The following is a 12139-nucleotide window of genomic DNA, read 5'->3' on the forward strand; positions in this document are numbered from 1 at the left end:
CTCGCTAACTTCCAAAAAAAAACATATGTATATCTATTTTGAAAAACTAGCAGAAATTAGAATATAGTTAACAATGCACCCATGTGGAATTCAGGGGGTTCCCTAGTTTTATTTCTGTTTTTCATGTTTTAGGCTTTTTTTAATTTTTTTTTATAACCGAGAAATTCGTCTGTGACCCCTCCTTTGGACCAATCACAGCCTTCTAAACTCGGTGGATAATGCCTCCCCTCTATCATTCTCCACTTAAATACCGGGTTTCGCTTTGCATTGTGTGGGGCTTGAACCTGCGACCTAAGCCACAAATCCTCCACCTTTTGCCACTCGAGCTAGGCCTTGGGGGCGACGTTTTAGGCTTATTTACACGTTTACACTTTTTTTTTTTTTAGTTTCATTTCTATTTTTCACGTTTTAGGCTTATTTACACGTTTATATTTTTATTTTTTGAACCTCCTGAACAAAAATTCAGTTATGTTTTTCATGTTTTAGGCTTATTTACACGTTTATACTTTTATTTTTCGAACTTCTGAACGAAAATCCTAAATCCGCTATTGAGTATAAGAGTGTCCTTGTGCTACTGGTACAAGCTAGAGATATCATCCTACACCAATGTTCAAATCCAACTAAATCTAAATTTATGAGAATCTGATACAAATATCAAATATCAAATTAGAAAAACAAAAAAAAAATGGGACTGCATATGATCAAAATGGGTCAGTAGGTGGACTAATTTGCACCTATCCTCAAATATAAGGGACCAATTGTGTCTATTTCTCGTACTTAATTAGTCAGTAATTACTTGGTGCCCAATGGAAGAAGGCTTTGACATCAGTGTGGATTTTTTGGGTAATGGGTGGCCGGACGATGGAATGGGCGGCGAGAGCAAACCACCTGGGTGGTCTACCGCGGAAAGTGGTGATCACGGCGATAGGTACTTTCGCTAAGGTGGTGGCCAATCTACTGAACACCACCACCGTGCACAACGGCGACACCCTTATCCGGCTAGTTCGATCCCGCCCAGCCGGCGTTCCTCTCCTCACCGTCAGCAATCACATGTCCACGTAAGTCACTTTATCTCTTCATTAGGAGCTCTCTGTGATAGAAAAAAACTTGTTTTTCTGATGTATGCTTTCATTGAAACCTTTGCTAGTTGAAATTACGGAGAAATTGTTTATTGGGGTTATTGATTGTTGGCTAAAATACCCATTATTGAGATAAATGCTTAACAGACAATGAATTACAGATTTTTTTTTGTGTACAATCCGTTTAATATTTTTAGTTCAATCTTTGTTGATATTGGTATGAAATGTGCCCTGATATAGTGGAATGCATATAACTGAACTCCATTTTGGGGTTGAGGCATATTTGATTGTTGATTTAATCATTGATAGAGTGAATTTCTGGAATTCTTTGATTGTTGTAGTCATCGTCTCTTATTTCCTATTGTGTGTCTAACTGCAGGTTGGATGACCCAGTTATGTGGGCATTCAAAGGTTTTCCAATTTGTGATGCAAAGCTGGCTCGTTGGGTACTGGCAGCGGAAGACATATGCTTTAAAAATACAGTATTGTCATACTTTTTCCGGATCGGTGTGTAATCTGTTGGTCTGGTACACTTCTGTTCTTGTATTTTCATGCCCTCTCTTTTGGTGTTTTTATTACTTTTACAAACTTTATATCGTAGCGGGATATATGGTAGACCATTCCTCTGTGTGTTTGGTGGGTGATTTGGAAGGAGAGGAACCAAAGATGTTTGAAAGTGGACATGTATTTTCATCGCAGATGCATTCCCTATGAGAATATTTACACTATGAAATACAGATGTATTTCCCTTTTGGGCTTTTGGTGTAGGCTTGAAGATGTGAAATACAGTTAATAGGATGATAGGCTTTCTCAGCTTCCTACATTGATTGTAAAGGAACTGATCTGTATGTAATTTTTGGTACAATCCTTGTGTGTCATTCATACAACCTTACCATTCCCAAAAAACAAACTCCATATCGTAGTAGGGTTCGAAAGTGAAAAGAAAAATGCTAGTTGCATTTTTGTAGCAGAATATTAGGTTCCCTTAGGAAGGACGGAGCATGTTTTTGCATATATATTCTACAAGAACTTTGAGAATATCTGGAGATTATTTACTTAAAAGAAGTTCAGTAGAGAAGGAGCTTCTGGGTGTAGGAATGATGCAATAAATGTCTTTAGAACCAGTTGTATAATCGAAATAAAAATGTGTACCAGTTATGCATATAAACTGAAGTAGTCTCTCAAAACTCAAGGTTATATCTTAGTGGAATAGGACTGTGATTTAGCTTGAAACTTCCATATTAGCTCTTACTCTAATATGCATGTGTGCTATGGTTTCTGTGTTATCACTTGGATATCAAGCTTTTCATATTGAGTGGTTATTCAGATCTGCACCCAAGCTTCTGTACAGCAAGCTTTCATATTGAGCTATTATCCATATATGCACCTATGTTTCTGTTTAACATGCTTCTTTATTGATCAGTTATTCAGATCTGGATCTGTCACTGTTCTCCACTTACATGCATATCAGTCAATTTTATATTTTCTTATTTCCCTTGCTAGAGCGAGAAGTGGAAGACTCTTAATTTGATAGGCATTAGGGGAGTTGAGGTTTTTTGGTTTCATTCGCAACAGACCTACATGAATCACTCAATTTAATACAAACATAATTGTTGGTGTGGGTTTCTTCTCACTGTGTGAAGATATGCAGGTAAATGTATACCAATAACAAGAGGGGGCGGAATATATCAAGAACATATGAATGAAGCTCTTGATCGTTTGACTAACGGAGCCTGGGTAATACGTCTTTTATCCCTTGCCTTGAATTCTTTCATCTAGTTATGGACGATAGTGTTAAATTTTCTAGATTTCTGCTTAGTCCAATTGATCTTTTTTTACACTCTATGGGTTATTTTGTTACACTAAAATGGATATGCATATGATATGTTATTCTGGAATTGAGGACTGAATTTCAAATGATCTAGTGTTGCTTAACGTAACCTCCATTTCATCCAGAATGCATGAGAATATTGTATAATGTTCTCAGCAGTTCCTATTAAGTTTTGAAATGACATGTTTGGGCTAAAGACTAACTTCCAAATGGGCAGCTGCATACATTTCCAGAAGGGAAGGTCTGTCAAGAAGATGCTCCTATAAGACGATTGAAGTGGGGAACTGCCAGTCTCATTGCTCGTGCACCCGTGACTCCAATTGTCTTGCCAATTATCCATCATGGTTTTGAAAAGGTAGGTTCTTGACATAGTAGCCTGTCCATACACAGAAATGAACAATGCGGGCTAATGCCTAAATAGCAATGGACAATGGATCCATTTGGTTTTGGCTGTTTTTGTTAGTAATACACTATGCACAATAGGTAGGCCTTCTTAGGATGTTCGAATTATTGTGATTCTGTAAGTATAGTACCTGTCTGGTTATATATGTTACTTTGGTTGGTTAATTCACGTGCTTCTGTGTGGAACTAATTTTATTGGAAGAATAAGGTAGTGTAGCTTAGAGGATTAGAGGTCATGCAGTTCTTAAAATGTTTATAAATCACCTCGTTGCATTTATGGCACTTCTTCATTGTTGTTACAAAGTCCATTGATCCTTTTGTCAACTTCACTAATAAAGTGACACGCCTCGCCAATACCATAGTTGCTTTCTCCTTTCCCTCTGGTCCCATCCTTAGAAAAGAAAATAAGAGCGGCCAAAATGCTGTGACTGTCATAACTTTCAGCTAACAATCTCCTGCTCTTCTTTATGCTCACTCCATTTAGAGGAGATAAAATTCAGAGTTACTTACATATGCACGTGTGCATTGGTCGTAGTTCTGTGGACACGTCTATTTTCGTTTCCAAATTAAGTACTGCTTATGAGGTTGAACCAGCTTTTATTTGAATAATTCACATCCTTGGGATTGTGATACATTCTGTGATTTGATCAATTTTCAGGTTATGCCTGAGAACTATGCTTTTGGGAGAAGACCTCCAGTCCCTTTATGGAACCAGGAGATAAAAATAGTTGTTGGTGAGCCAATGGAATTCAACCTTCCTGAACTGCGAGAGATGGCTCTATCTCAATCCCGAGATTCATCTTTTTCCAGTGGGCAGTGGCCAAGAAACATCCTTGGGGGATTGGACGAGGCAGCACAAAAATGTCTGTACATGACTATATCTGATCAAATCCGAACTACCTTGGAAAACTTGAGGAATTTTAGTAAATCTTATGCGAAGGTAGAGCAATAAAGTAGGCACTTTCCAAGCATTTAAAGGGAATTCATAAAGTGCATCTGTTTTGAAGGTCTTGTAACTTTTCATTTCAAGATTTTGATAGTTTAAGGGTAGACTTCTCATCCCTTAATTGAGGATGCAGGGTAATATTTTCCCGATATCATCCTTGTAGCTGCATTTTTTGCATTTTGAAATGAAAGATATCACATTAATTCTTCAAAACTGAGAGTTGTAGATTTCCTGATTGACTATATTGCCTCAAACCTTCTTTTGGTTGCTGACAAGACACATTCTTTACCAGGAATGGTAATAAAGGAACCATGTTTATGTGTCTAAAGGTGAAACATAAGATGGACCATTCCTAGAGAGTGGATGTGCAAAAAGCATTGTAAGAAAAAAGCCTTACTGAATTTCTTCCAAGGAAAATCTATGTTCAAACGCCTATTAAATTTGTACAACCAAAGGGTTGAAAGGTAAAATTCTATTTGATGTTTCATATTCATCCAACAAATGCAAGACATGTATTTTTTAGTCACAACTTAATTACGGAAAAATGATTAGTATGGTGTAGACACCCGATGATGCGGGATACTAGATTTTAAAATACTGCACGGTGGCTGGCGCTCCTTCCAGAGAAAAAAAAAGAAGATAGATAAAACTGAGTACCAAGATGATAAGCCAATGATAGTTGTTCTACAAATATGCAGCATCCTCCGCTATTTCCTTCTCCAGTTCCCAGCCCTGAAAATAGTAGAAGAAACTGTGTCATAGCTTTCACTACTCCACAAAACTACGCACCAAGATTATCTGAGCTCATACACCTCAAAGGATGGACACCCCTTTGGTGTCCTACCGTCATTGTTGAATCTACGGAACAAACAATCTCTTCCATTCATCACTACCTCAACCCACAAGCTGGTATCGATGAACCCAATTCGTTTCTTGAAGAATTTTCAGCTCTAGCATTCACTTCAAGAACTGGGATTACAGCTTTTTCACAAGCTTTATCTATTAACCCCACACCCCCATTAACCCCAAATGGAGAAATTCTCACAATTGCAGCTTTGGGTAATGATGCTGAGCTTCTGGATCGAGAATTCATTCGAAAAATGTGTGAAAACCCTGAAAGAATTCGAGTTTTGGTTCCTTCAATTGCAACCCCATCTGGGTTAGTGGAGGCATTAGGATTAGGCCAAGGGAGAAAAGTGTTATGCCCAGTTCCGTTGGTGATTGGGTTGAATGAACCACCTGTTGTGCCGAAATTCCTTGAGGATTTATCGAAAAGGGGATGGATTCCAGTGAGATTAGACGCGTATGAGACGCGATGGGCAGGGGCGAAATGCGCGGTGGATGTGGTGACAAAGAGTGAAGAGGAGTGTGGATTTGATGCAATTGTGTTTACTAGTACTGGAGAAGTGGAGGGTTTGTTGAAGAGTTTGGAGGAATTTGGATTGGATTGGTCAATGGTGAGGAGGAGATGTCCAAGAATGGTAGTGGCTGCTCATGGCCCTGTTACAGCTGCTGGTGCTGAGAGTTTGGGTGTTGGCATTGATGTGGTAAGTTCCAATTTTGGTAGCTTTAATGGTGTTGTTGATGCACTAGCTCATAAATGGAAATCATTGGAAAATCAAGAATCTTGAAATTTGGTTTTTGGTTTTGGTGTGAATTCTTTGTTACAAAAATCAAGAATCTTGAATTTGGTTTTTGCTCATCATTGAAAGATTTGATGGAGCTAGAATTGTTCTAAATGTGTCTAGCAAACCTCTTTCAAATGGATTAACAATTTGCTATTTATAGCCAAAATTTCTTTAATTGTCTAGTCACAGCTTTTTGTAATTCTAGATATGTCTTTTTGGTTGGAAGTTTTAGTTCCAAAGTTTGATAGAATTGATGTTCATGTGGATGCAACATTTCTCATAAATGCAATCATTGGAAAATCAAGTATCTTGAATTTGTTTTTGCATTCTACAAATAGGCACATCCGGTACACTAAGCTCCTGCTAAAAATAGTGTTACACTTGATCACACGAACCAACAGCTACAGTTGTGCTAAGGTTATGTTGGTGTTGTGTTGAGTTCCAAGTTTAATAGATTTCCTAGTGTTGGGTATAACCAAATCTTCTGAGCAAAGAAGAAATAGAAAAGGAAGAAGGGAGCGAGGTTCCAGAATTCATCTAAGCAATTAAGAAAATAAGGAGACAACTTTGTAGCAATGGACTAAATACCTCACAAAGTGCACATACTCCTTTAGCCAGGGTCCCAAAGGTTATTTCTAACTCGTCTTTCCACCATGGCCATACTAAGAGTCTTTCAGAAACAGCCTTGGTAAAGTCTGCATCTATCTCTTCAGACCCCATTTAGAGGGATTTTACTGTAGCCACGTTCGTTACAACACCTCTAACCTCGTCATAGACAAATAGAGATCCATTTCTAGTATTGGGCTACAAACTCTTTTTGGTTTGGGCTGCATTTCTTTATGCAAAATGGAAATGATTTGAGGGTGGACTTTAAAGAAAAACATGTAAAACTCCCCACGTTCTTGGGAAATTAATGCACAATTACTGTTTATTGAAAATGCTTAGCAGAGTCATTTTAATCCTACAATTGATTAAATTAGGATACAATCATAGTGATTTGACATCACCTTTCATTTAAAAGTGAAAAACAAGAAAAGAGAAAAAGACAATCACTTTTTAGCTTTATTTTGGCCTCTCCTCAAAATCATAACAAACACTTTCAGTAAAGGCACATGGTGGATCCAAATCTTCAATTATAAAAAGAGTCATACAAAAAATACTGTTCCATTTTTTTCCGATAAACCATCTGTTCAAGTAAAATGAGAAGTTGATTACTAAAAGCACAAGTATTTACTTATTCTTTTATCTATCTTCTACGGAATTTTTTTAAAAAAAAGCTCGTCAAACTTGTTGATTATAGATTATAATATGAAAAAATTAGTGAAAGAAATCAAGGATAATTAATCTAAGCAGGCTGCCATAATGTAAACTAGATTGTCTTCAAATATTTGTACAATTGTCAAAATAAAGATTGTCTGGCCTACAAAATGAAATTGCCAATAAAATATTTAAAACTAAAGCAAATTCGTAGTGCATTAAATATTGACTTAGTAATCAAAATTAATAAAAAGTTATGCTCCCAACTTTCTCATGTTTGTCTTCAATACAAAAGCACTCTAACTTTGACTTTTTATGGTACTTTTCTATTTAATTTGTCTTTTTGATTTTGATTTAATACGATTTCAAAATGTCATCTAATTTTATACGAAAAGTGTTAGAATTAAAGAGTTATAAAAAAGACGCTATTTTTAAATAGACTAAAACTAAGACAAACAAATTAAAACGATAAATATAGTATGTGTTTCCCACTTTTAGTTGTTGGTACTATTGGATTTTGCCTAGTCATGGCCTGCCTTCTTCTAATAGTCACAACTTTCATATACCTAAAAATAAATAAATGGTTTTTAATGGTATTGCTGGCTAAGTAGTATAGATATGTGGAAATTCTCGTGAGCTTATTTAATTCCCTAGCTATCAATTATTTATTTTTATTAGCTCCAAATCCAAATTCATTTATTTATTTTTCTTCCATTTTGGTTTTTTGAGGTTTTGCAAGCCGGCATTGCCGGCAATATAACTGTGTTTCACTAGGATATTCATGTCACATTCATTTCCTTTAACAAATTGTAGATAATAAAGTCATATTGGAACAATTTAAATATTATTTAATTAAAGATTTGTAATTTATCCTCGCGATAAAAATCATGAAATAGTGACAGATTAAATTCTTTTTTTAGAAAAAGGAAAAATTACACTTTATGTCTACTTGGAGAAACTATTTACGTCACATATACTACTAAAAACACATAATTATTCATAGCTAAATGAGATTAGCATAGGATTTTTGTTGTTTAGCTATAGAATTTTGTCCGTCACTAATTTCTTCTTTTCTAATAGTACATAGTTCAACATAAAATATTATACAACATTATATATAGTTGATCGGTTTAGCCCATATTTGTGTATACTTTTATAGAAGGTTAACACAATACATATGTAATGCTTATAATGTTATATAGTATTGTATATATTAAATTACGTGGTGTAATATTTTATGTTGGACCATTTATACTTAATATGGAAACATGACATGCCTAATTAAACAAAGATTGAACTTTTTTTCACAGATCGACTTCGAGTATGCATCAATGCAACGATCATATGATGTTTGTTAATTTCTAGTTGATGAAAGTGATATATTATATGTGGCATAAATATACGTAGGACACCATATAGGACGTGAATTGTCACATAGAATGCTACGTAGGAGCATGTGTCTACTTTTTCCACTTTATACAAATTTAAATATTTTTTTTATACTTATAACACATAAATATCAGATGAACTAAATTAAATGTCACGTTTACGTATATATTATGAAGCAAAGAGAGCAGTAGGGACTCACATGACACTGACTTTACATTGCATGTCCTTATTCATCTGTCACTATTAAGATGAACAGATTTAAAGGGGCAAGGAAGCTTTAAAACTATTAATGGTGATTTTGAACTATAAAAGATCATGGGAGTATTTATTATACTACCATAGGCCATACCTAGTACACCTTTCCGTCCCAATTTATTTGATATATTTTTCTTTTTAATTAATTTTGAAAAAAATGACATATTTTCTTATTTGACAAATATTTAACGATACTATCAATAATTAGCTCAGGTTACATCCATTTATTTGGCAAAAATCCACAAAAGTATATTTTTAAGGATAATTTGAAACATTGCAAAATCTTCCGATATTTTTTAAACACAATTTCCCAAAATTACTAGATAGAAAAAGAAAAGTTAGGACTTACATATTTGGGAATGATGGAAATCAAGATTATTATCCTTTTATCTCTCTTCTCTTTGAGAAATAAAATTGGAGTAAAAGTTAAATAATCTACTTAAGGGTTAATTAGATTATACTCCTATAATCATCTAATAATGAACATTTTCTTTTTTTTTGTTCAACTGCCAGTCTTAACAATGACCTCGCTCACATAATAACGGAAAATTTGATTTTGTTGCTCTTTACAAATTTATATTTTTAGTTTTATATCTTTTTATAGGAAAATTTTATTTAAAAGATAGTCATAATAGATCATTTTCTCCAAAATAATTATGTGGTATTTGTGTTTTTTATTTTTTATGTGGTATTTGTGTGAAAATTTCATGACTTGCAAATAATTAAAAACGTTTAGGCTCGTAGATTGCCATTTGATTATGAGAAACTTAACTTTAGTATAAACATAACTATGGTTTAAAGCTAAGGTTCATATAACATATCTCAATTTTTTCAGATTTTTTTTCTCAAGAAATTCAACTATCTTAACACAACGTCAATTTTCATTAACGATAGAAAATAAGTATCTGAAGAATATTCCTAATCCATATATATAAATAAATAAATATGATGAATCATATTTATTCTAATTTCCACGTACGCTAAATTGAGGATCTTTCTTTTATTTATACCAAGTAAGTAAAAGATAAATAATTTAATGAAATAATTCCTCAGTTTATTTTTTCTTTAAAAAAAAATTATGAGTCATTTCGAGTTTTTAATTTATTTTTTTTCTTGGAGTTTAGGCATCCATTACTTGCGAACATGTCTCTAATTTTGTCTATTTTGAGATTGAAATTTTCAAATTCCTCCAACTCACTCGGCCATGACACGATTGGATAGTTTGTTGGACCTACCAATTTCATTTTTCATGTTTCAAATGCCAGAATATATCGTAATACGTAAGGTGACTGAATTGGTACAATATGTGATAAATATTTCCCAATCATGTAAACATTTCTAAGTCAAACTCGTTGCGTTGTGTTTCACTAATTCAACAGTTCTATATTGTACAAGAATGAATTTATTCAGTGCACATATGAAGAGTAATGATTGTGGTATCTCCGGGATAGTAAATCTAATTATTATTGTAGTATTTATTTTATATGGCTGCAAAAACATATAAACTTTAAATTTTGAATCCATATCAACGCTTTCCATTAATTTGTAGTTTAGAAAGGTTGTTTTCAATACATTTTTTTTTATACTCATTTTCAATTAAAGAAGTAGGAGTGATTTTCAAAATACCCCTTCTAAGTCGACCATAATTGAAGAAACACAACGAGTCCATCTAAAATGCCACTTGAGGGTAAAAATGATCATTAACAAATTAAATATGTCTTAAAATAAACCAAAAAAAAACAACAAGGCATTACTTCATATTGTTACAATTAGTAAAATGTTTAAGAAGAGATAAAAAATATTTCCAAGATTAAAGCAATAAGATAATGATTTTTTTAATAAAAAAAGATGTTCGCAAAAGTTCTTAAAAGACACATATAATGTAGATGGTGTTTTTTAGTATTTTTCTTGCTTGCCACTTGATCTTTTTATGTATTTCAATCCAACTTTCCTTTCAACTCTTCAATATCGTTTTCATTCATTTTCTGGTTAAATTTTATGTTCTTGTTGAATTTTGTGATCTCATCTCAACTGTCTATCTAGAAAACAATTTTCTTATCTATATGAGATAATAACATTAAGATCTGCATATAATATATTCTTCCCTCCTCAAACCGTTACATGTACGATTACATTGAGATACAATTATAGGTGTATTAATTATGAGAAGACAATTATATGATACTAGAATATAAGTGTTATGTGGTAGGGGACATTGGTCCTAGCTAGTAATACATGCTGCCCATTAGGCCACCCCAGGTACCAACTAAAGTTGCAAAGTCTCAATCCAATATGTTCATTATAATTGATAATTTATAACCAATAGGATAGGTAAAGAATCTTTTTTTTTTCATTTCCATTTCTTTTGCCCATATAGATTATTATTTTTGTACTTTTCCCTCAAATTTTTAAAGATTCTTTCTGTCACATCCAAATGCATATTGTTCTTGTACCATATAATTGTGCCTCTATTTATAAAGAAAAAGAAAAAAAAAATCATCAATTACTTTGCTATGTTTTTTTTTGTATATGCAATATAAGAAATGATTTGATGAAAGACTAGAAATTCTAGATTTAAACTATTGTTCTTTCAATTTTCACTTGCAACTTAGTTTAGTTTCCCTTTTATTTTCATTGGAAAGCACGTATGATCATGATTTATTCATTCATATATAACAAATAATTGAGTACATACGTATGATTTTTTTTTGTCTCCATCGCTTTGTGCTTGTTTTCGATATTCGTATTGAAGTAGACTGAATAACACGAGGTCGTTTGGTTCGGAATAAATTATTCAGGGATATGGTGGGATAAATAATTATAGGACTACCTAAATGCTTCCAATCAAATGTAGGATTTTAGGATTTTTATTTTATCCCGAGATTATTATAATGTATACCTCACACCAAATGACTTCTCAAGACTCGAATTCAAGACTTTGATTAAAAAAAGAGGAATTTTCAAGACAAACATTCCACCACGAATCATGTTTGTAAAAAATCAATTACCTAACACGACTTTCCTTGGTACAATTTTGAGTTTCAGTCCTATCTAATTTAATTTAACAAGATTATCTAATATCCTAAATTAGATTTGTTTAGTATTTTCCAAACAAACACCAACTTATAGAATATAGATGATATTTAATAGGTTTAGGAGTGTTAAATATGCTCCACATTTATTGAAGATAGGTCGATGCAACCATTATGTTGCATTTATATACTTACAAAATAATAGAAAAAATTGTAACCATTAACATTAAAAATTTCTCTTACTTGTTTTTTTTAATACATTAGTGAATGCAGGTTTAATTTTACGCAGCTATTAATACCGAACAAGTGACATATTTTAA

The 12139-nt window shown here is 33.3% G+C and overlaps 2 protein-coding genes across 2 annotated transcripts; both read left to right on the plus strand.

The window, feature by feature from the left end:
• Positions 1 to 790: 790 nt before the first annotated feature.
• LOC102579191 (N-acylphosphatidylethanolamine synthase) lies at positions 791 to 4497 on the plus strand. Its single transcript, XM_006364943.2, has 5 exons — positions 791 to 1058; positions 1459 to 1586; positions 2731 to 2816; positions 3128 to 3265; positions 3971 to 4497. Exons 1-5 carry the CDS (start codon positions 847 to 849, stop codon positions 4262 to 4264), a joined length of 858 nt encoding a protein of 285 aa, XP_006365005.1. The 5' UTR covers positions 791 to 846; the 3' UTR covers positions 4265 to 4497.
• A 453-nt stretch (positions 4498 to 4950) lies between these two features.
• Positions 4951 to 5889, plus strand: LOC107058476 (uncharacterized). Its single transcript, XM_015304236.1, has one exon. The coding sequence runs from the start codon at positions 4951 to 4953 to the stop codon at positions 5887 to 5889; it is 939 nt and encodes a 312-aa protein (XP_015159722.1).
• Positions 5890 to 12139: the final 6250 nt, after the last annotated feature.

This window comes from Solanum tuberosum, unplaced genomic scaffold (genome assembly GCF_000226075.1).
Source record: "Solanum tuberosum cultivar DM 1-3 516 R44 unplaced genomic scaffold, SolTub_3.0 scf00528, whole genome shotgun sequence".
NCBI classification, from domain to species: Eukaryota; Viridiplantae; Streptophyta; class Magnoliopsida; order Solanales; family Solanaceae; genus Solanum; species Solanum tuberosum.